Genomic DNA, 26342 nt, shown 5'->3' on the forward strand with positions numbered 1-26342 from the left:
TGACGAAAATGAATGAATAGCAATAGCGTCATTCGTTAAACTCTCGTACGCCATTTCTCCGCCCAAAGTATCTGATCTGAGGCGCGTTTCGAGTGTAACACGGTGGAAGAATTGCAAAGTTAATCTTTTTCCCGTCTACAAAAATACATCCATTGGAAAGAGGGAATTAGTTGAATGTGCTTTTGTGGACAATGCTCGTTACAAGAGCGGACATTAAGGGTTGGGTTGAAAATTGGAATAGACATGAAATCGCTTTTCTTAAACCGAGACAGCGAGATTAACATTTAGATTTGCGTATTATCATTAATTTGTTTACCATTAGAAATTGTAAGAATTATTTCAACAATTACTGATTTTCCTGATCCGTTGTTTTGTTACTTCCGAATTTCCATCCAATGATTGAACGCAATCGATCGATCTGGAAATGCAATAATTTTCTATCCGTATGATGCATCCATCACATCGCTCACTAAATGCTATCGGATATTACCACTAACGACTAAAAATTGCATCTATCTCACACGCTGCTTACGGCCTAGGTGCCTGCGTCTGTTGGTTGATTTATAAAACGATCTAAATCGATGTGTGCGGAATTAGGCACGCATTGCTGCGATACATTATTTATGCGCGTACCCGTACCCGCGTTATCGTGGCAAACCGCAGTGTCGCAATTTGAATTTTTGCAGTTGTTCTGCCGTGTCCTTTCGCTGAGCATTGAGCAGCAGCATGTGTATGTGTGTACCTTAGTGCGATTGTTTTATTTGGCAATTTCCTCCATTTCATGGCTTCTGCCAAGGGTGAGGGAGGTAGTACGGTATCACGCTCGGTTTATGGAGTTGCTCCATTGAACATTGTACTTTCGGACGGTACTATCCGGTACGGTGTTGTACGCTTTTTGTTTGGCTCTGCTACATTTTGCACCTGATAGGCACGCGCACGACAATCTATCAGACATTTATGGAGGCTTCGGTTAGGACATACTGTGTTTTCATCGGACTATCGGGAGGATAGGTAGTATATTTTGACCTTTAGTGGTGTGCTTCGGCTGTGGGTTTTACGGGTGTGTCATGAATATTTACCACCTATGGTCGTACCTTCCGGAAGTTTTTTTTTCTTTCTCTCACGGTTCCGGAGCTGCGATTCGGCTGGTGATACTGATCTCCGGGATGTAGGCAAAATCGTTGTTGCATAGCGTTATTGACCTGGCACCAGCCTAACCGGATGGGCACCTCGAGAGTGTTATTGTGAGCGGGCGTACGAGCCATCTATTCTAGGAATGGTAGTATCATTTATGTTTGTTCATGCATCATACTCGCTCTCTCTCTCTCGCTCTGCACGTTCCTGTCTGTTGGATCATTGACTAACTGTACATGAAATTAAAGCTTACCTTGCTTCGGTAGCGTGTAGTACGATGTGTGCAGGTGGTTGAATGTTTCGTACGGAGTAAGATTATGCGCTCGTTCCATGTTGTCCTATACGGGGCTTCACGTAAGTGTACGCTTCTTATTGTCCTGTATTAGGTTTAATCATCCAGGTTATAACATTTCAATCACAGCACTATGAGTGATGAACAGCTAAAAGTGGAAATGCGTTCCAGATTTCCTCAAGGGTTCGGAGTGCTTGAGCCTTGGATGTTTTTTTTTCTTCCAGCCTATCAAGAAACTTCCTGGTAATCATGATGGTTCTGACAATGACGATGCGTAATATAAGCTTTGAAGTAGATGCTGCACGGATAATGAGAAATGGCCTAGATATCACAAGATCTCTACCAACGCCATTTTCTCCATTGGGATAATTTTAATGATGCTCTCAATATGGGGACAGATATCTTGTTTACAGTCAAGTCTGCCTTAAAACGCTCATGTTTATTAGTGTGCCCTATTAACATACATCCTCATTGTTTAATTTATAGATTGATGTCAGCGCCAGCAATGAATATTCTCTCCATTACAGATTGTTTTTTGTGTGTGCAGAATAATTAATGCACTTCCCTATGTTTTTCTTTTTTCTCTTGCAGCAAAAAAATGGCCATCGTCAAGGATAGTGCAACGTTCTTCCAGCACGGCAACTCCGCCCAGTTCGACTACGTGCTCAAGCTGTACCCGAAAGCTTTAAAGCTGAAGGCAGAAACGCGCGGCAACGGCAAAAAGGCAGACAAACTGCTGCGTCTCGAAAAGTGGTACCAGAACGATCTGCCCAAGTTGATCAAAACCCGTGGCCGCGATGCACACTTGCTGCACGAAGAGTTGGTGCAAACGATGGAGTGGAAGCAGACGCGGGGCAAGTTCTATCCGCAGCTGTCCTATTTGATCAAAATCAACACACCGCGCGCGGTGGTGATGGAAACGAAGAAAGCCTTCCGAAAGCTGCCAAATCTCGAACAAGCGCTAAATGCTCTCTCGAACTTGAAGGGCGTCGGGATCACGATGGCTTCGGCGCTGCTAGCTGCCGCTGCACCAGAGAGCGCACCGTTCATGGCCGATGAATGTTTAATGGCGATTCCCGACATTGAGGGTATTGACTATACGACCAAGGAGTATCTAAAGTTTGTCACACACATCCAGCAAACAATGGAACGGTTAAATCTCGAGGAGGATAATAACGGTGCGGCCGAAGAATCGACGAACGAGAAGCAGGATGGTACGGCTAATGGTGGTAGTGGTGGCGGTGGAACGGAAAATGACGGGGAAGGCAGTGAGGGTGCAAAGGAAGCGGCGGTAGTTGGAAAGGAAGGCAAGGGGGGTGATACGACCGAAAATGGTGGTGGTGCTCCGGGAAAGACGGCGGCCGGACCAAAGCCCAAGAAATGGTCAGCACATTCGGTGGAGTTGGCCCTGTGGACGCATTACGTCGTGTCGGATCTGCAACCGGAATTGCTTGGTGGCATGCCTGGCAATGGTAATGGTGTGGCGGCGCCCGCTGTTGACGATGATGCTGCTCAAAACGGAATCTCGAAAGAGGACGACGACGATGAGGATGACGTAGCCGACGATGAGGAGGTTGACGGGGACAACGGGCTAGCGGAGGACGAGGGCAATACGAACGATGAAAACTCTCGCACCGCTATGATGGAATCTTCCGAATCGGAAAGCAACGAAGCGGCGGCGGCGGCTGTGGTTGTGTCGAACGGCAAAAGCACGTCGGGTTCGAGTGGTTCCGCTCAGGAAGACGAGGAAAAGCTCGTCGACGGTGAGGATACGTCTAAGGATGCTACAGATAACAGCAGCACGGCCGTTACGATGACAGAACTAACGAACAATGGTACCTCGTCGGTAGTGGCGGAACCGATGGCGACATCCACCACCACGACAGCCACTTCCGTCCACACGCAAGAATCGCCGCTCGCGGTGGATAGTACGGACGGTACGAAAGTATCCGACGATAGCTTAGTGGGCACAAAAGGCGCACTTAGCACGGCCAGTCCCATTGCCGATAGTACCGAATCTGAAGCACCGATCACCATCGATGGTAGCAGCAGTAATGGCAGCAACAAACGTCCCCTCTGCTGCGAGGATAATGGCGAAGACAAGCCCGAACTAAGCGCCCACAAGTTAATAAAGCTGTAGAGAGGAACAAGTCAATATAGCCACACATACAGGCGAGGGGGGTTGGGAAAGGAAGGTTTGTATGTGTGTGTGTGTGTGGAAGCGAATGGAGTGTGTATGTGTGTGGGCCTTTTGCTTCACCGGGATTATGGCGTAATGCGTAGGATAGGATAGTTTCTAGCACAGTACAACAATCATTATGGTCACAAAAAAGGAAGAATATCCAAGTAGAAAGAGAGAGGAAGAAAAAGGGAAATGGAAAACTAATCGACTCAGCGACCAGAGAATTAGTACACGTACGCGAGTGCGTCATTAGCGATTAGTGAAAGGACGAATGGGATTTTTTATTTGTACACCAACACCAATAACGTCTAAGGGAGAAAGGTTGCAGCAAACACACGCTTATTTTTTAAAAGAAAAAGAAACCACTTACAAAACTACATATGATGCGTGTGCGCGTGTTACAACTAAAACTACAAAATACTTCATTATAATTTCCTCAATTCAATTGCAGTGTGTTCGTGTCCTACGGTTTAGCGCTTCAAGAAAAGCCCATGGTTTGTGCTCCATTGAGGAATATATGGCACAAACTACTTGAGGAACAATTTGGATCTTAACACGGCGCAAACTAGCATTATTAAAACAGTGACACAGGATATAAATTCCGTCGATCTCAGTTAAGAACTTGCGTGTGTAGTCTGAACCATGTGCGTGTTAAAATGCATCAAACAATGTGGCACCGTAAGCAAATGTCCTTGCTACACAACAGCGCGCGTCGGGAAGATTGGATTCTTCTGTTTCTTTTCTCCTTCCTCATACACTGTCCACGAAAGTTTTGTTTCTGTGAGTGTGACCAAAAGTGCACCGTGTTGCATGTTTATCTATCTCATACACCTATGTACGATTCTAAGCTTTTTTTGCGCTCATTTTATTGTATTTATATATTTTAGATCAACGTTTCATATCCACCGCACAACCACAAGTAAGGCACGTACACGGGGAAAAGCGGTAGATTGGAGGGATTCTAGAGGAGGCAATGGTGGATTTTTCGGATTTTATAATTTATTATGGTGCAACACTCACACACCCACCCAAGCCTTCCCTTTAATATTATTTGCTTTCATAGCACTGCTCTTAAAAAAAGGTTTAAGATCGATAAACAACCGTATGAGAGTATCAAACGAAATGACTAACGTTTAACAAACGGTGGACAAATAGAGACAAGATTTTAATTACATAATGGTTTAACTAATTTTGCATCTTTTTATTAAGCATATTGGCGCTTGTAATGCTTCTTACATTTGACTCTACTTAAGAAAAGACATGCAAACGTTGAATTGTTTTTAAATTTATTCTTTCTTTTAATTGCAAATATTTATTTAGTAAAAAAAAATCAATCGCAATCGCACTTTAATACCGAAGTTGACTGATACTATTGATCAGCAACTGAGTCAACTGTGAGATGTGTTTGTGTGTGCGTGTGTGAAACAAAAGGCATCTTACTGAAGAGGATTTTCATATTTTTTTCGAGTTTGGGGATTGTCCCTAATAAAAGAACCGTTCTCTCTTTGTTATCTCTCAGGGTTTTGCAACGCATAAAACGCCTCTCAATGGTCAGTAATGTGGAAGTAGTCATCTTGCAGTTTGAACTTTGGGCGAAAGATTTACGAGGCTAGTTTTACCAACAGTCTTTCCTTGACATGCGCTACCGAGATACTCGGAGTCCAATGCTGGAATGTGATAGCTTTTGCTTAGAGCTTACCGGTGACAGCCGTTTCGCCCTACGACCTTGACGAACCAAGATCGAAAACTATTGCTCATTATTTGACTCCATTGAAACTACAGGTTTGGATTGGTTGTTGGTTTCATAGCTCTCATAGCAGGGTAGTCATACAATGTAAGCTAAGTGACTCAATCCTGGTACGAGACGGTTTGACTTGTATGATTTTTTATGTTGAATTGTGATTTAATTCAGTTTTAAAATGCATGTTTAAAATAAATATGAAAAACATGTACAAAATATACACATCTCCCCTATATACCCCAACACACAAACACACACACAAACACACACTTACAAGTGAAATCAAATGACTGAGATTTATATAGAAGTAGTAACAAACAAAACATGGAACAAAATATAAAAGATTTGCGCTAGGTAAAGCACAGACACAGGATGGATGAGTGTAACATAATATATGCTTGTATGATCCGGTAGGATGGGTGTGTATGGCGTGATGAAAGTATAGTACTGTACTGGCGAGAGTAGAGTGTGTCTGTGCATTAATCTTTTTCTACAATGATCTGTGGAGTGACTGTTGTGCGTGTACGTGTGCAAGACACGTGTGTATGCGCAGCTTTGGATGGCTTTTTTCGGTTACTGTTAGAAATAGTTAATCATACAGAACGGTAGCGTAACAAGTTTGGATCCAATTACCAAGGATATGAGAATATGATGTAAAATCACACCCTTATACATGAAGAAGTTTATACGGTGCGGGCAAGACAATGCGACAATTGACAAGAGAAAAATTGCAGAGTGCAACCACCATGTATGTAGCCAGCGGCAACATTTCCACACGAAAATGTTGGGGAGCAAACGGGGTTGCAAAAAGAGATGTATAAATACTACAATACAAGTGACTTATTAGAAGAATAAGTGACAATCTGCTGCGATGTTTATTATTTTCAACTGTGTTTGATGATCATTCGTCGCCCCGAATGGTCGAAAGGGACGCCCGTTTGCTCCAGAACTAATGACACCATAGGTTTGGTGTGAACCTAAATCCGGAAACCCCATGACCTCATAATCCCCCCCTGATCCGCTGACGGTCGAGTTCGATTCCATTGCGATGAAAGTACGGCTAAGAATCGGTTCCCTTTTGCTCGTAACAGCTGCTGACGATTGCTAAAATGGTAAGAGCAAAGCAAAGGGACACACTTATTTTACGATTGTTGGTTTTATTCAACGTTGCCGCTGTTCATATCGTTGAGAATAAATGCAGAGAAGAAATGAAGGTGGGCAGTGAACGGTAAAAAACTGGGACGAAAATTCTGTGTCGCCTCAAAAACGTCGTGGTGACATACGTTTCGTGGCAGTAGTATTATTTTCAATTTAGAATGATGATAAGCAGAAATGGTGTGGTGCACTGTACGAATGTGATTGCACTCGATCAGGGCAGGGCACGAAGTTCGAAAATGCACCCAGTTTGTACACACACACTCTCTCTCTCTCCCATTAGAAGAGACGTATAAACCTCGTACATTTAAAACAAAACCATGGAATCATTAACAAGACTCATTTAAATTATCTAAGAATAGTGTTAAAAAAGCGAAATATGGGAATGGTTGAATGCGCATGCGTTTGGGAATGACGAGATATGGGAGGACGACAGAAAATAAAGAATAAAAAATGGGAAAACATGGAACAAAGTAGAGTAAAGTACATTATACCTGCACACACAAAACTAACTCATCTATACCGTAGCATCGTACAGAGAACATTGAATGAAACAATAAATAGGAGAAGACTCACGTGGTAGTGGGAGTCTGCGATAAAAAGCTGTTAGTGTGGTGTAGAAGTTCAAATAAGCAAGTGGAGATGAATTCCGACGTTCATGATTTAGTGGAATGCAATGGAACGACATGAGTGATGAGCCGAGTGTGTGAATGGGTAATGTGTATGGATCGCTTGTATGGATGGAAAGAGAAAGACAACTTGAGCGATGATGTGCGAATGTATTGTGTAAAATTGACAAAATCAATCGAATGCAAACATTTTTAAAAATTATAGCGAAAGCAAACAATACAACAAAAAACACACACCCCAAAAACAATGGTAAAAAAAGAAACGGCAAGTGTTAGCGCATAGTTAATAGCAAAGTGAAGAGGAATAAATAAAAACAAAACAATATTTACGAAACTAAATGTAACCGATCACACGATACGATGGTAAAACATAAACAGGACAAGACCGTAATATTTAAGGTTATAAAACGTAAATATTAAAGTGCGAAGAAGCAGTGGGAAGTGTAGTATCATACATTAGTTTTAAAAAACAAAAGCCTGCACCCCGGTAAATGAAAAAAAAAAAAAGTTGAACAATTTATACCTTACGCGAAACACGTGGTACGTGTACGCGAGGTGGCGTGCGAGTAGAACATCAAACCTTTCTACCAACCACTTACTGGCGATAAACAAAAGAACGGAAAGATAAATGAAACAAAGAAAGGTGAAAACATGCAAAGCAAAACAAACAATAGCGAGTAGATTCTAAAATCACAACACAATAGTGAAACACAAACAAAACAGAAATGATTAGGTTAGTAGAGCATCGAGGCGGAGTAAAATGCTAATCGGGTCGCGACAGCAACAAGAAGATAAGGAAAAAAATCATTTAAAAACAAAAAAAACATAACATACACAAAACACACGAACATATTGATACAAAATGCAGTAGCACCTTACATGCACACACATACACACAGACGGAACTTTATAATGCATAGAGTTTTATAATTTAAGGAGAAAAAGGAGAATAAACAAACAAAAAAAATCTTATCAAAAATAGTTGTACAGTCATTCTTTTATTTTAATATACTGGTACTGCTTTCCTCAATGGGTGTTTTATTTAAATGTTTACGTTTTTTTTGTGAACAATTGGTTACTTCATTCATTAAGCAAAATATTGTTCGCAATTTTTTACTTCTCTCGCAGCTTTTCTCTTTCCTATCTCTTTCCTAAAGAAACAACGGTAGTTAAGGCACTATCTATAAAGAGATCTGTTGATATCATCCGAATTGGAGAACTTGTGGTCATCCCCCGGTCAGACGGCAGCAACCAAATATATTCTTTTTCTTGGCTTAACAACCTCTAAAGTCAAGCCGGCTATCGAATGGCTTACTAGACATTCCGATACCACGTAGTTGGATAGTCAGTCCTCCCTAACGGGGGGACGGTCCGAGTGGGATTTGAACCACGGTCCTGCCATGTAAAGACCGGTGCCGCCGTCGCCTACACCACCGGGCCGTTGATATGATATCAAATATCTCAAATTCGAATGACACTTGTCTGACGTAGCGTGGCATCAAGACTGATTTTCACATCACATTTTTATAATCATATTGATAAGTCATTTCCTTCTTATTCTTTGCCTTATCCCGGGCATACTCGGTTACAAAAAAACATCTGCTGGTGGCTTTATCGTTATGTAGAAATGTAGGTTAGTTGGAACATTCATCTAAACATTGAAGAATATACGGCGTATAAGATGGACATTGCCATAGAAAACTTACCGTCCAAACCTAAGACGAAGTTGTCCAAGTCCAATGCACTGGAAATAAATGGCTAACAGTGATGGTGAAACATACCTTTTTGAGGACCAGCGAGCCGTCGTTCGACGAGATTCCTAACTGACCGCAGCAGCAAATAGCAGATTTTTAAAAGATCCTTATTGGAAGCCCATGTTCATATAGCTTGTACGCCATGGATACAAAAAAACACCGCATGATCTTCTGATCATGCATATTAGACCTGGCTGTTGATGCAGTGAAGTGAACAAGTCGTATTAAACGTCTTTCGCCTTCTATTCAGAAAGCTTCTATTTTCTCGCCTTTTGGATCAAATCGGATTACCTCAATATTGGAAAGTGCTTGCAGAGGTACTCCTTAAAGTCCTTGTCAAAATTAAAATTTTTGATCATTTGTTGGCTTGTTTGGCGCAGGGTCTTTCATCGAACAATCGCTTGTTGTTGTCCATACGCGTACTTGCGAATACTACGAGTATCTTTTAAGATAAAATGAACGCCTTTGAATCGTTAAAACCACTTCCGATGTAAAAACACATTACCCAGGTACAAAAGTTGTCATTTTTGAGCCCTCGAAACTGTGTAGAATGACAAAGCGGCCCGATCGCACAAAAAATTACAATGAGTTTATTATCACGATCTTATATCAACGACAAACTTATGTGTATTCCCACATTTTTCTACTAAAATTTACTCAAAGTTAACCATGAATTTCGACCAGATTTTACTATTTTCTTTAAATAAAACCTTAAGAGCACTTAAAGCGCATTGAAAGCCATTTCAGTAGCTGTTTGATAACCATAAAATCATCAATATATCGGATATTGCTGCTTGCCATTAACACGCGCTACAGGTGCAGCTCCTGCACTCCAGCGCACCTGTAATCCATTTTCTAACGGACCAAACATCCGATGCACAAACAAGTACCGGCACCCCCTGTTCTCAATTGCACTCGGAATAGGAGTGTCGAAAAACTGCATCGAGAATTATTAACAAAAAGCACAAATTCACACACGAAAAAAAATGTGGCTGGCACTCGGGACAACCCAGTAAGAGAGGTAGTACACCAGGCGCTCCCGGTGTGCCGACACTAAATCTTCTCTAACTGCATTTCGAATGCATGTTTATGCAACGGCTTAACGGGGTGGTCGCCGCTCGGTGGGTGTGTTTGTGCATTCGGAGCGGCGGCAAGCCTTTTGGGTTGTTTGGACATTTAACGTATCGCCCATCCACCGAGCATCGGTAGCTGTTGTTGACTTTCGGGCGTTCGGGGTCGCTGGATGTTGTTCGGAGGATGGTTCTATGTTTAAACGATTATATCCACTATTTATCACTCGGGTTAGTAACTGGAGTTACCTTTCTTTATGCCGCTCTTGTTCACTCTCTTTTAGCTGGAGGTTGAAGTAAAAGTTCGACAGTTTATGTTTCAGGATAGGATCAAGTTTGTAGCATTTTTCAACATTCATTGTTGGCTTTTTTTTTTGTAGTGGCATCGGTTGTATGTGCGAACGGACAAAGTGCAGTTAAAATGAAGCGATTTTTTGTTGTTCCTCTTGTTAGTCAGTTTGGGTCGATGGAGGAAGAATTGAAAGGTGAAAACCACACACGGATGCCATTGCTTGCTTCAAAGAGACTATGTTTGAAAAATACTAAAGCCGTGTGTATTTGGTTTAAAAAAAAAAAGAAAGTAAAAGTAGGAGAAGAGCATGGCAAGGTACGCGAGGGTTGAAAATACACACATACACACACCTAAGTAAACACGAAAAATAATCAACGCGAGACACGTTCGCTGGCCGTGGCTCGGTGTGCTGCATTTTACCAACAGTCAACCCAACCCATCGGTCTCCCAGGGTGCGATCACACACCCTGTGTGTCCGGATGGCATGTGGCGGCGAATGTTATTGCACGTAACAGCTCAACATCATACTGCAGGTAGAGTAGAGCATGAAAGCAACAACAAAAAAGAAGGGTCCATCTAATAGAACGAAACAAAAACACGCGAGCAATTTAGATACGAACACGCTGAAAAGTGTAATCTCGCAAAAATGGAATAACGTTCGACAGCCACCTGCGCTGTTGTGGGTTATATTTGGTTGGGTGCTGGAGGAAGAAGGGCCGCAGAAGAGCGGAGTGGACAAAAACTTGCCACCCAGCGTTTCTGGTTGATGGTGGTGGTGGTGGTGGTGGTGGTAGAGCGCTTTTACATTAATGCATCAGAGAGAGTGCATTTGCATATGTGTACATACTACTTTAGAGTCTGGTAAGCTCTGTACGGATATTGCACCACCGGATATTGTCCTGGTCGCGTCATGAACCTGCCGGTGTTGAAACAAGTCCCATCAATAAAAATAATAGGTTTTCGAATCCTCGTTTGACCTGCACGAATGAACGTTGGAGAGGATCTTTTGTTGGGGGGTTTTTTCTAGTTCTTTCGCTCCATCCTCCGATGTCAGCTATGCAAGTTGGTCCCAATTAAAATAAGCCAAAGTGGAGAATGGGATTTTTTATTAGGATCTATAAGAATAAAAAAATCATAAATCGATTAGGGTAATTGTGGTTGCGTTAAATTTACATTCGGGACACTTGTGTCACGTGCTGCAGAATTATTGCAATTATTCAATTGAGGTTGATCGTATTGAAAGAATGTATTACGTGCTTAATTAAATAAAACATGAGCCAGGGAATTAATACGGTTCGATACGATGAAAAAATATGGGACAAACACTGAACTTGTTTACGTTCAGTTTGCTCAGTATATTTACAATTTTTTGGCTTAGGATTCTTTGGATATTTCTAATTTATTTTCTGCATTATTTGTTGTGGCAATATAATACGAGGGCATAAGGAATTTATCATGTCAAGCAATGTTGGTGGCTCGATTGTTTCCTGCCAGCCTCCTATAAACGTAATCTGGACTGGTTACCGAATCCTGGTCCTGTTTCCAATGTCTGTAATCCTGTAGTGTAAAGAGGCAGACGTTACTTTTACTGTGGGATATGAGTTCGGTCTCTCCAGTCCTATTTAATCCTATATCTCGCCAGAAGGGCTTCAAACGATCAAACTATGCTCTAGAATGAGCTATACAATACTGCACAGTATTGTGGTTTTATGTACTTGGGATCCGTATTCGACAATTCTTCTTGCTTTCTTGGAACAAAATATTACGGAACAGCTAAATCATAACCTATTTGCCAAAGAATACTTCTCCGTTTTATGTCTACTAATATTCCGATGTGGACAATACAGCATTGTACCGGCATAATTAAATAAAAACAAATAATTCTCCGGGGTCACGTATTTGACTAGTTTTAGTCTTATCCATCGATAGCTGTATCTCCTTCCCCTCGACCTGTTAACTGGTGATGGGAAAAAGAAAGGGAATTGGGTTCTTTTGGAAAAGGTGCGGAACGAGAAGAACAGTTGAACTGGCACGAAATCTTGATATGTAATTGGTGAGCGGTTGAGGCCTATCGGTGCCTATAGCGGTGGAATGACTATCTTTTTATAGAAATTTCATAGTAATATAATTTTATCGATGATTGATGTTATGTTACACCTAGACACAAAATGTATTGTGATGATACTAGACCCTGCTTTACTATGATATGAGACTATTTTCCCTCTCGGTATATGAAGCACAGAAAGCCTTTGTTTTAAAAGTTGTTCAGTAGGAACAGTTGACCGAACATTAATTTACTTTTAATTCGCTGGGCTTAACATATTTGCTTTGCCAAACTAAGCATACTTTAGTTCGATACCTTATTTTATTTAATCCAAAAAATCGGATCGAAAACGATTAAAAAATGAGGAAATTAGGGCTAAAGAGTAATAAAAGCCCTCAAGTTGTACGGGATTCACCTCATGCAAGCTTGTGTGAAAAATCACGGTAGATTATGACCATTATGCGTAGGACATAAATACATTATTTAAATAAATTATTACTAAAATGAGGAAAGTTGTTTGTAATTCTTGTTAAGTGTCGCAAAAGCTAGCTTATGCATAAGACTAATTAATGAAAACATTTCACTAACTTATTGCATCATTTAAACGAGAAAGTTCATACTGTAATTGAAATAATTCTATACTGAGTCATATTTTATAATTTAAATGGCTCAATATACGGAAAAAAATAATATTTAAACATGATTTGAGTAGAAAGATGATTGAATTACTAAAAATTTATTAAAACTAGTAAGATAAAAGATTTTTTTGGACTTTATAATCCAATAGTTTTAATATTTTCAATATGTCCTACTCAGCCATGTTCACAAACGACTGTGGAGCTTGCATGTGAGTTTGCTGCGTGCAACTTGAGGGCCTATATTACTCTTTAGCCGATCGTTCCTTTCACCAGGTTTTTACCTTTAGTCAAAATCGCTGCCAGGCAAAATGCTTTTACCAGGATCGTTCCTTCCGTCGGGTTCTTTCATTTAGTCAGGATCTTTCAAATTGTCAGTGTCCTTCCTTTGCCACCAATCGGTTCATTCCTTGTGCCAGGTTCGTTCCTTTTGGCTGGCTGGCTTGTGAAGATAACGACGGCCACAACGGGTTTTCGGCCCTTTATTGAATTTGAGGCTGTATGGAGGGCCCTGTGATTCTACATTCTGTGGCCGGGGCGGACCTCTGACGTCATGAGCAGGGCTTCAGCTGATGGGTTCATGTTTTAGCTTGGGCCACCCCTGCCGCTCAGTTCGCTTATAGGATCCGCGTATAGGATAAAATTCGCCTCTGGTCAGGTCTGTCTCTTTCCTTTTACCAGATGATATTTTCTTTTGTCTGGTTCGTTCTTTTTGACAGATTCCTTAAATTTCTGCGTTGTGTGCTGTTTTTTAGAATTATTTGTACTTTTCGTAGCGTTTTTACCGCATTGCAAAGTGTTTTCCATGGTGTCACGTTTCATGGTTTGACAGTCAGTCCAAGCTACGAAGTCAGTCCTTCGTAGTTGGATAGTCCGTTTTGTATGGCGAGAGACGGTCCGGATGGGACTCAAAACCTGATCTTGTCGCGTGAAAACTGAATCCATCTGCTACCGCTCAGCAAATTCTATGTTTTCCTTCACCTTAAAGTCGAGGCTAAGACCTCAATAGTGGAACCAAGTAGGTGTGAGTGTTTGGAAATAATTATCTGCTTTGGTCCAAAACAGTTCTGTTGTTATGTTAAAAATATCACTTCTCTTGTTTTGGTTTATCTGAAAAAAAAAAATATATTACCAAACAGCGAACAAACACCAAACTTTGGATGTTTAAAAATTTGTTTGTTGAGGTTTTCATCTTTGGATTGCCAGATTTTTCCAACCATAATGCCATTCAATAGGATAGTTCCAAACTTTTGTTATTTCCTTTCTGCGCTCTCAACCATAAAATATCCACCCGAGCTGTTATCTTTATCGTTAAAATGTGCCTCCACTACTGCAGCACAGCCTGTCGATGCATAATGGGGGAGCTGGAGGTTTTTTTGATGCAATCACTACCACGAGTGTTTCTGTTTGGCCCACACAGCATAAGCTATCCCGCATCGTACGTACCCCCATTGAAACAAACAATTAGGTGAACCGGCGGTGGTTCGAACGTGTTTTGATTCCTTTTTTGGCAAACACAGGGCTACGATGCGAAAACGACGAGACCGATCCGTCCGACTTGGTGGACAAAAAAGATGTTGTCCAACCACCAGGACCACCATATTTGGTCAAACGAGTAAAGACATCTTGGCGGAATGTCGGTCATCCGTCCCTGTTGTGTGTGTGTGGGGATGGCAAAGAAAGAAAGCAAAGCAAAAAAACAACAGGTCCGGATCCGGACGACGACAATCGAACGCGACACCACTTGTCGTTCCTCGGATGGTGTGTTATTGTAGGTTTCGATGGTTTTGTTGTTGGCTTTTGCCGCCCTTAACTTGTCTGGGCGGTGTTTATGGTGCGTCGATTGTCACATCGCATCGAGACGCTCGGGAGTGGGAATCATTTGCAAAAAAAAAAAAAAAAAAAATGTTGGACAGATTCTACGGACGGAAAGCCTTGAGACGGTTGGCCATAAAATAAGCATGTTTCTATGGTGGCATGTTGAAAACTGCTGGCTAGCAGTGTTCGTTCCATCCGCTGGTCGGAACGATACTTTTACGATGTCGAGCTGGAACAACGGAAAGCAAATATTGCAGCTACTGTATGAAAATTGACCAAGAAGAGAGATAGAATATCGAGTGGTGGTGATTGAGTCAATAGTAATGTGCAGCATGGTGGAACTGAGTGGATGCAAAAAGTTGCATGAAGACTGTAAACTGCAGGCAAGCTTTAAATCGAACGTAATATGAACAAGCAATCTTGTTTTTCTCCTTCAAACTTATTGCATTTAAAGTCTATCTTTTTGTTCCGCTATTAGTTTGAACCGATTGTAACAAGTTGTGCAAGAAATTTTCTTATTTTTTCATTTAAAACAGGAACTGCAGAATGTCAATCGTGAGGCAAATGTTGACGATTTGTTGACGATATCATAAATTCCGATTACCGAACTGTGTGACTCCAAAGGCCCTTTTAAAGCAGTAGAAATGTTTGAAGCCACTCAAGCTTTATGTGTGACTTATGCAGTGAGTTACAGCAAATGTTGGTTAAATCTCTTTCTTCTTCTTATTGGCTTGCTCAGGGTTGGGCACGTCATGGTGACATTGAAAGATCGTTAATAAGCCAATTCAAGATCAGCTTCGACTCCTTCTGTTCCAGCCAACGACTTCACGTTGCTCCTCAACGCCACATGCAGGACGTGTTTCTGAAGAGAACTTTCTATCGTATTCTGCACCAACGTCAGGATGTCTGTGCTGCCAAACAGCAAAGCTCCTTCTCCGCACGCTCTGCTCGCACACACCGTCAAAGATAGCACCCGCCGTTCGCCCAAAATGGGGAATTAATTGACGCTTTTCGTCAGCATAATCTAGGACTCGAATTTCCCTGCTTACGTTGTTGTCCACAGAACTCTTCTGAGTCGTTTAAAGATGTAAATGTCATCCGCGAATTGGAGAGATCGGTGGAAAATCGAGCACGAATATCGAACCCCGATCTTTGCATGATACCTTCCAGAGCGATGTTAAACCACTATTATAGGACCATGCTATTAGGTCACGTCGTCCATCGATTGGCTTGCGAGACTTGTGGATACCACGTAGTTGGATAGTCAGTCCTCACTACGGGGGGACGGTCCGAGTGGGATTTGGACCCAGGTCCAGCCATGCGAAGATCAGGACCTTTATCGCTTTTGCCCCTAGTCTGTAAGGATACATGAGCGTAATAATGCAATATTAGAACAAATTCTTTGACTAGTTTTGAATATCTTTTTCGTATAATATAGAGTTGATGATTTGTCAATCAAGTTAGCAATTTGCTAGCACTTCCAAAAGGCAGTACATGGCGGTCATTAGAATGTTTTTCTTCATAAACAAGTTGAGCTACATTTAAGCATAGCCCATCAACGATATCACGATAAAAAAAGCCATAGAGTAATGTTTTTCGCCATCCTTTAAAGCGTTTTGAATTATTCATTTGGATGCTTCTGAAGATTTATCGTTTCGATGGTCTGATCTAATAAACCAAAAGCTTGATGAGAGAGTTAAAGTCAGAATAACCCGAGTTTATCCTTCTCTCAGTGGCAGCGTGACAGAAAATCTGAACTGAATCTGTCTTCTCATGGCCGAAAATTTCACAATCCAATCGGACCCATACATAGCGTGCTTGGTTCATGATATGTTTAACGAAATCATGCTGCACTTACATTAAATAATATTAAAATAATGTTTAATGAATGTAAAAGAAACAAAGGACAAAAATTCACATTAAAGCTCAAGCGTTTTGCACAAAGAAAGGTCCCACAATGTAGTAAGCGAGAGCATAGTTCAGCAACCTGTCTGCTGCTACCACGCAGACAGCAAACATAATTTGCATCATAAATCATGCAAATAAACACTGACCAAAGATGCCAGTCGTTCTGTTTTTTTTTCGCTCTTTGTGTTAATAACAATAAAAAGCAGCACAAAAGCACGACGAGTAGTGCATGCTGGTGCATGCAGCCGGTTAACATTTTTCCATTGTTTGACCGAATATGGTGTTTGTAAATGGTATTCCGATGGAGCATGATTTTTTATGGATGCACCAACACAAACAAATGCAACCGGGGCTAGGAAACCCGTTTTCGATCGCATTGCAGCCGTATTTTCCCGGGCTCTGGCATAATCAGGGTCGGCAACTTGAGCTTAATTAAGTCAGGGCTAATAATTAAAACTTTTCCTTTCCCTCACTTCCTTTCTCCCCCTTCAGCTTGCTGGTTCTCTCTTACTGGTAGTGTGAAATAATGATGCTTTTGTGTTGTTAGCACGCTTTCTTTCATTTATACTTCTGTTCGAACTTTGTTGAGCCTGTGATAATTTTGCTTTTCAACACTTGACTCGTTTGATGATTGACTCGTGGCTGGTGTGTTAGGCAAGGAAAAAGGTGTGAAAGCTTTTAGTTTTTTTGTCGTTCTAATTTTTGCAAAAATAAAGTTTAGCCGTTTACTAAACTGTCATCGTGCGGCTGCCTGGGGGGTTTTTCCCCGATTGCACAACAGCGGCAGCAACAGAAAGCTACGGACAGTTTGGTCGCATTCGAGCCGTAAAATAGCCACGCAAAGACAAACGATAAAAGTTGTTTTAATAATGCTAATAATGCTAATATCGGGACAGCCAGCCACACTCTTGCCCAGACGCGCGCGCGCTCGTCGCGAATGTTCGTGCCGTAAGTGCCATTGTTTGCCGGTGGAATAGTGCTCCTGGGAGCAATTACGTGTGGCACGCGGCATAGCTTAACGTCACCCGTGACGTGAACGTAGCGGCGAGGTCACGAACATTGCGCTGGCCCGATTTTCAATTAAGACTTTGCCATTATCACGTATCCGTGGCGAATTCGTTTGGAGCGCTGAGTGGAGGAAAAAGCAAAAAAAAAAAAAAGTCAACGGGAAATCTCTTCCAAAAGTGGCGGTCATCGATACCGTAGGATCCAGGTTAGGTGCCGGGTCGTTGTGCACCAAGAGTTTTCCCCCTGGTACCATCTGTACGGCCAGCGGCATTTGCGCTTAACGAGGATCGCAGTTAGTAACAGCTTTATGGAATTGGGCGAAGTAGTGCTGGGAAACGGTGCACCGAAAGCAGGGAGATTATCATTGAGACTTTAGATAATATTTCGCCAGCCATAAGTGTCGTGTAGTTGTGTTTGTTGTTGATATTGCCAGTGTAAATTGGGAAAGATATATTCCGTATTACAAACCTCACTGTTTGCAGGTTGTATGGTAAATGTTAGTAAAAAGGGTGTCTTTAGCAGTATTAAATATAGCTGAAAGGCGTCTCCATCCGGTCACTTTACACTAATGTTCATTTCGGTCCTGCATTTAAAGCTCGTTCATGGATACAATAAAGCCGTTTTCAATTTAGATTAACTTTACGTGAAATAGGGTTCTCCGGCCATATGTGTTCTCGACCCCAAGCTTGGCGAACCACGTATTAGAATTCTTGAAGCTCACGAGATTGGCAAAGGTTAATTACGGTGCAAAATGCCAGGCCACACACACACACACGCTACGACCCAAAAGGTCCCAGTAATCGGTAACTAACCGACCAGCGCGAACTACCGGGACTAGTGGATGCACACAAAACACCCTTCCAGTATTATCTCTACCCGTGGCTCGGTACGCGAAATGGGATAAGCTTTTACGCCTGTCCATCGTGTGGCTGCGGCCACTAACACTTTTCAGCTCAGGCTAATTTCATCGAATAAATTATGCATCCCCCAAGAAAAGAGCGCTTGGCGGATGCTGCCACTGGGCGCCTCCTTCGGTCGGTTTGCAAGAAAATCAATTAGTATCATTATTTATGCAAGGTAAACTGGTTTCCGGTTCCGATGTTCTGCACGGCACTGCATGGCACATACGTACGAGTAAGGGTGAGACAGAGAAAGAGAGAGAGAGATCTCTGCCTGTGGATGGCTAATGAATTTATCGTCGTCGCGTTTGTGACGCTAGTGTTAACAGCCGTGCTTGTAGTGTTTTGTATGAGTGTATTTTAGCTAATGTGCACGTTATCATCTTCACTTTCCTTTGCACAGGTTCAGGACACGCGCACGCACACACGTGAATAGGCGATCATGACGGCGACGGCGGTTGAGGATAATTAACACTTTTGTCATGGGATTGTGTGAATTCTCATTTGGCGCGCGATAGGTAAGTGTTATGTGATGTGTATTTTCACTTTTGATTGCTCGTCGTACGGTGTTCAGAGTCGTTATTTGATAGTTTTTGTTTTTAATATTGAATGTTTTGGATGGATGGCGATCACGCTTAATCGTCTAGTTGTCACGCATGATCCATGGCAGGTATTTCTCGAAGCAGATAAAGGCAAATGAATTTGATCACTGTCGCCTGTAGCGTTGTGTAGATCTTTTAGTTCATTTCTTTTTATCATATCTGGAGCCAGCGCTTCGAAGCAATTCAACGGAAGGCTACGCGATTTGCCATTAGCTTCTTGTCCTGTAGATTCTACGATCGACGCCCAGACTATCCAACTCGGAACCTAATTTTGGGATTCCAACCGCTGACAGTTCGTCAGCGGTTGGTCGCATGTTCTTGGCTAGTTTGATTGACAACGTAATAGATACTCCAGCTCTCTTGAGCTCATTTAACTTTTTTGCGCCCTCTAGGAGTTAAAGATAGCGAGACATAATCCGGGCTGCCTGCTACGGACTACGGTCAATCGGACCAATTTTGATGTTAATTAGAACGAAGTTGGTGTGTCTCAATCTGGGTATGGAGAGCAAGGATCAGGAATGGAACACTACCACCTGTTCCTCCCGGAAGGAGACGTCGCCGTTGAGAGCCTCCTTCACCGGCGGATTTTATTCGCTCCAGGAGGAATCCTAGGGCTAATGCTCGAGAGATGAGGATAAATCGGATAGTTGGAGAAACTCACAGAGTCCGCGAGTTTTCTCAAGCTAACACCGAGAGGAGGCGGTCGCTTACCCCAGCGGAAGAAGCCTCACTTTTAGAGGACATCACTTCGGGACGCTAAGCGTGCAGGCGTCAGTGAAGGACGAAAATAACATAAGTGATGGATGCATCGAAAGACAACTAGTGATGTCGCAATTACTCTTGCTTTTTAATAAGTTATGTTTCATTAGTCGGTTCGGTATGTTCTGGTCTTTATGAATTGTTGTCTTCTCGTAAATCTCTCGTCAATCCCAAAAAAAGATTCCAATCAAAAGATCTCGTCAATGACACTGTTCGTTTCTATTGCAGACGTTGTAATTTTGTAGCAAAAAAAGGTAATATTAGTGACTTTAAAGTCAGCAACTCTGATGAGACTAGTAAGAGGATTTGAAATTTTAACAACCCAGTAACAACAAGCTCATTTTTCTACATCTGTGTTAATGAACTGTTCCGTACCAGTTACTAATATGTGTCTGACAAATTGATCCTTCTGCTTACATTGTAAAATATCTTATGTGGCTTTAACTTTACCGGAAAGAGTTGAACATTGAGTTGGATTATTGGATAGTTCTTAGATGGTCGTTTGTCGATATGAATACGTTAAAAAATCTATCTATTCCAGCATAGAATGACGGTCTTCTTCTTGGCTTAACGACCTCCTAAGGTCCTCACGCCGGCCATAGAATGATTTACTAGACTTGCGGATAACGCGTAGGTTCATAGTCAGTCCTCACTACGGGGGAACGTTCTGGATGGGATTTAAAACGCGGTCCTGCCGTGTAAAGACCGGTGCCGCTGTCGCATATACCATCGGGCCGCGCCAAAAAGGTATGAAGGTATTTCATTGCATTCTTAAGGCACCAGTGTCACGGATGTTGCTTATTTCGAAAAGTTCTAACAATACTGCAAGGAAAAAGTGTACCTTTACGCTGTCCGCTTGTTTCTAAAGTTTGTTCCTAATATCAAAAGGTAATTAATCTCTTTCGCGACAATCCATTATCTTGTGCATTTTTAATGCACAAAAGCTACCTCAATCTAAAACTATTCGCTTATGCCGCTGTTGTTCTCTATTCCTTCCTCTCTCCGAGGGGGCAAAAAAAAAACCGTAAACCTAATGGATGCTGTGCAATAACCGTTCATCAAACACACGCACGCTCGCAAGTGTCCGGCATCGACGCAACTTCCTTCGTCTTAGAAACGTTCCAATGGTCCACCATAAAGGCAGTCAACAGTCACTTGTCGTCCCGAAAAACCGAGACATATCGTTAAAAGCAGAACCGTATGTGTGTTGGCCATTACTTGGCAAACGTCACCGAGCGTAAACCGGAGAGGAAGGTATTGTTTGAAATTTATGCACGAAAACTATATACCCCAAACCCGTCGTGCCATTTACCGGTCAAGCCGGCATGGTAAGGACGATGGCAAGTAACGTTGGCGCTTGTAGCGTAGTCGGCAAAATTCGCTTGGGACCATTTTGCTGGAAATCGAGACAGAAAGAGGCAAAAATGGTGGCCCGTCGGCTTATGCTACACACGGAAAGTAAATTATTCTCCAACCAAAGGCAGTTTGAAGGGTGTACAGGCTATAGGAGGATTGGAAGGGAGCAAAAAAAAAAAAAGGAAAAGCTTCACCATGCAGAGGACAATTCGGAAAATTCTACCACCCAGCCTTCGAACCAATGTTTCTAATATAATCCAAAGGCAATAAATAAGGCGGTTTGGTGGTGACAAAGAAAACGATCGAGAGAACGAGAGCTACGTACGAGAGGTGTTGGGAGTTGGTTCCCTTTTCCAGGGCATACTGGATAACCTGAAGATCCTCGTACAAACCCGGAATCGAAATCGCACAGACGTGCCTGTGAAGCTTAAGCATCAAATTGATTCGAAAATGTTTTCGTTCTGCTTGCGGTTCGTCCTTAAGGAAGTTACTGGTGAGCACAGCTTCATTCTCCCTGGGCAAGTCTCGTTTCGGATCAGCCAGAATTGACATAATTTGGTAGAAGCTTTTTTGTTTCATTCACTACGCCACACTTGGAGAGAATAACAAAAGGAAGCGAACTAGACACAACCGTATTTACAACGAAATAACGCGTGAGAAAGGTCGTTCCCATTGCGGTTGGTGTGATAGAAGCATCCTTTCCGAAGCGATGTATTTTTATACTATAGTTTGGTATACGGTAAAACTTTTCCAAAACTGACCAATTGGATGTGCGGATCTTCTGTGGTCCGGTGAAATGGTTCTGAATTTAACCTGCTGCAGCACCGCAACACGTACACATTTAAATCATGCCGATAAAAGTCGAACCCCGTCGTGCATCATCGTTACGAAAGTTGGTGCAGGGATGGTATAATGACCGTGGGAAAACGGCAGTTCATCGGTTCATGGGAGCGTCGGGGTTCATTGAAGAGCTTCTTGCTTAGCCTATGTTTTGGAGGATGGTACGGTGTGTGCACCAAACTCCCAAAACGTTTGCCCGTAATGCCCATGCCCAAATGGCCCTGCTGTTAATCATAACATATGGTACACAATTATCGTAAAGTGCGCCAAAAGACGATCTTTTCAGCAACTCCTTCTAACTCTCATCCGGAACCCGGACGCTAGCGGTTACACAAGTACACCTTTTTTCTCCTGTGTCGATGGATACGTGTGTGTGTGTGTGGTGGGACGGCAGTTGGCACGTCGGGTAGGTGCTGATGGGTGATTTGGAAACAAAATGCTTTTAGTTGATTGAAAACGGGACTGGCCAGGTGTAGTGATGTGGGTTTGGTGTGGCCAGGTTGGCAAGCGGTGCACAGGATTACCAGAGCCGAAAACAGAGCCTCAGACCAATTGTTATTACATTATGCCAGATTGTGCTGTGGTGCGTCGTGCGTTTTATGCCTTGTGCTTGGAAGGTTGTTATTGTTGTTGTTATGCTTTTTACAGGTTCTTTCGTTTGGGCCAAGCTCGGAAAGGAGAATCGTAGTTGATGCTGGATTTTGTTATTTTAAAGTTTGAAGAGTATGGTCAGCTTAAAATTGTATTCTGTGAAGTTGTTTTCGTTTTGTTGTGGTTTTGATTGTGACTCGTAATAATGCATAATTTGTTCAGTGGTCGAAATTTCATGTCAGAATGCAGTTGATAGAGTTCTTGGGGTACAATTTCTGGTTTCTTTGTCATGATTTTTTGTTGCAATAGTTATATAAATGACTCTTTTTAGTGTTGACCATGTTGACAAGATGATGAAGCTCCTCATGCTAGAGTTTATAGGCAGGACAATATGTACAGCTTTGAGTGTATCAGCCTGTACTTAAACAATACTGACACCTGGTCTCAATGATTGTTCTATCGCATTGAATGGCTAACTAGACTTGTAGATACCACGTAGTTAGATAGTCAGCCCTCACTATGGCGAAATGGATGGAATTAGAAGAACCCCGGTCGTTCCATGTGAAGATCGGCCTCTACCTCCGACTCGGCCCTACCCTAATGTATCTTTCTTAGTGCCAAATCTTGACATGACAGAGAGCCATGTCAAGGTTTAATACTTATAATTCTATACTTCTTCTTGGCTTATCGACCTGTAAGGTCATGCCGGCCATCGAAATGACTCTATAGACTGCCGATACCACTTAGTTGGTTAGTCAGTCCTAACTACGGGGGGACGGTCCGAATGGGGTTTGAACTCCGGTCCTGCCGTCTGAAGACCGACGCCGCTGTCGCCTATACCACCGCCCCAATCCTATACTCCTATACTGATAATCCTATACTGATCACCGAATAAACTGCAGGGCGAGCTTGGAAGGAAGGTGAAAGCAGACACAGAAATCTCACAGACGTATCAGTACGAAAGAACTTTTGAAGTAGGTGAATGGGAATAAAGGAAAGCCGCATATGTCGCACTTAGAGAGAGAATGCGTCAGTCTCAGGAACAGCACCAAAGGAAAATAGAATATATATTACCAGGGGCGGCCCAGTGGTTTAAACGACAGCAGCGCCGTTCGTCACACAGCATGACCTGAGTTCAAATCCCATCAGGACTAACTATCCAACTACATGGAATCAGTCTAGTAAGTCATTCGATGGCTAGCGCGACTGATTTTTTGGACTACAGTCGTCCATGAACGTCTCTTCTTCTTAGTCTTGGCCTGCTCAGGGTTCAGCACGTCGCGTAGACATGGCCAAGTCGCCAAGCCGTTTCCAGGAAACTCGGTCTAGGGTAGCAATCCTCCATCAACGGCAGCATCCCATGTCCGACAGGTTTGATTCCATTTCATCCAGCCAACGAGCTAGCTGTGCTCCTCTACACCTCGTGCCGAAAGAGTCACTGATGAGCACCTTCTTGGTGAGTCATGAGTCCTTCATCCTCATCGTGTGCCACAGCCAACGTATTCTGCCGGCTTATACTGCCATCAGGATATCAGCACCGCCAAACAGCTCCGCTAACGAGTGGTTCATTCTCCTTTGCCTGCTCGCACACGCAGCAAAAGATAGTTCTTAGAACCCGCCGCTCAAAAATAGTCCAGGACTCGCACCCGTAGAGGACTACCGGACGTATCAAGGTGTGGTAAATCGTGATTTTCCTGTGTTTTTGGAGTCTTCTGGATCGCAGGAGTTTGTGGAGTCCGTAGTAGGTACGATTCCACTGAACAATGCGCCTTCAGATTTCGCTGCTTACGTTGTTGTCCGAAGTTACGACCGTACCAAGGCAGCAAAACTCCTCTGCCACCTCGAGATCGTCGCCGTCAACTGATACTTCGATTTGGGTTCTATTAAGGTCAGAGCCGCTATCAAGCAGGTGCTTTGTCTTCGTCGCATTGATCGTCAATCCAATTCTATTGGCCTCGCCTTAAAAAAAAAATATTTTCAATCCCTTTTAGTTTCCAGGAACTGCAACATGTGATCTACAAAACTACATCTGAAAATTTATATTTGTTTTCTCTAGGAAATCCTGCAACAATAAGCACACTTGTGTAGTGTGATATGGACGAGATGGGTAGTTAGGATTTTTTCGTCAAGAGGTCTCGTGCAGGTGTGGTAATGTTCCTCGTATCAGTTCGAGTAGTAAAATCTGATTTGTTTCTTGCAACAACAAGAAAAATAATGAATGATTGAAATACCCACATACAGTATTGTCTTCATCACGATCGTAGTTGAGCGCGTTTATGCTATCCTTTGTCCAACTATAAATTATTCAAAATATCACACTAACTCGACACTGCGTTTTACACTGGACGTTGAACTTAATTCGCATTTAAAGCTCTAAATTGTCTTATCCATTGTCAAGTGCAGTGAACCGTTACACACAGTTGGATAGCAAATATTTGCAACCTAGACACACATACATACTTGCTCTGCATACATAGATACTAGTATGGATGTGTACGCAGTGCAACATAGTGCCGTGCTGATTCATCATAAATTCATTAGCGCACATTCACATACACCCAACGGCTAGTGAAGCAGAGTGATGATAAGACACACAGCTTAATGAGAAATCATTTCCTACATAAATAATGATGCTAATTGATTTTCCCTAAGGTTAGAGCAGAGCGTCAGAGTCAGCTCGAACAGGACTCGTCGCTTTTCTGGCTGATTTCTGACCGTTTTCTGCTGCAATGAAGCAATTAGCTGACTTTGGAAGTTTTGCTGTGCATGCGGCATTAGTTTACATTGGCCATTTCACAGCGACAGATCTTAATGATGGCACAAGGTGAAGGTCTTCTTCAGAGCCTTGCTTGCTTTGTGTTCCCGGTTGCAGCGGTGCCTTTTTGTAGTTTGAAAGCGCTTCGTTTTATTGCTAGAGTTAAAATCGTCGGATCATTAGGTGGAGCGAATTGGTAAAGTTTCCCGTCAAACCATACGGTTCCCAAAACTGCTCAACTGTTCAACGATCGTGGGTTGTTATGGTTGAGGTGCATCGTACGACGAAGACCCATTTGCACAAGTTTTAACTCTTTGTGAGCAATGGCGATCGATTCTGAGACATTTAAGGCTGATACAGTAGAGTAAACTAATGGTTTAAAGCACTTGATATCTTGCTACCTGGTATTTACTGAAGCTACACGGTATAACACTAAATAATCGTACTATTTATCCTCATTTTCTTCAACATTGTTTAATCGATTGGAGTATTCAACTATATATTTCTCTGAAAGTTAAGGAAAATTGTAGTATAATTCTATGCAGCTAGAAATGAGTTAAAAAGAAGCCCTAAGTATTGTAATAAGAAACTACCAACCTTTCTGCCTCGCACATACAAAGCTTTTCTATCGGATGCAATAGAAAAGAATAATTTATATGCACGCCACGGTACGTAACGTAAAATGTAATCTAATAAAAAGGCTTTTGCATTTTTCCTCATTCGCATCGAACCGTGCAACCTTGCCACGTTTGGTAAATGCTGTCTGAACAAGTACCAACCAACCGACCAACCAACCAAAGCCCAACCCAAAGGCCAACATAAATTATAATCATGCGGAAACTGTGCCTATCTTTTGCATCCGATCGTAAGGTGAAAGA

The 26342-nt window shown here is 42.4% G+C and overlaps 2 protein-coding genes across 13 annotated transcripts in view; one reads left to right on the top strand and one right to left on the bottom strand.

Moving 5' to 3' along the window:
* Window positions 1-3594, top strand: part of LOC126557773 (uncharacterized) — a 38860-nt gene extending 35266 nt beyond the window's left edge. Inside the window, exon 2 of the mRNA XM_050213653.1 lies at window positions 2018-3594. Coding sequence (XP_050069610.1) covers window positions 2025-3566 — 1542 coding nt within the window. The 5' untranslated portion in view covers window positions 2018-2024 and the 3' untranslated portion in view covers window positions 3567-3594. The remainder of the gene's footprint in view (window positions 1-2017) is intronic.
* Window positions 1-26342, bottom strand: part of LOC126557211 (protein groucho-like) — a 345364-nt gene that overhangs the window by 32654 nt on the left and 286368 nt on the right. The window lies entirely within an intron of this gene.

The sequence above is a fragment of the Anopheles maculipalpis genome, chromosome 2RL, assembly GCF_943734695.1.
Source record: "Anopheles maculipalpis chromosome 2RL, idAnoMacuDA_375_x, whole genome shotgun sequence".
Classification (NCBI taxonomy): Eukaryota; Metazoa; Arthropoda; class Insecta; order Diptera; family Culicidae; genus Anopheles; species Anopheles maculipalpis.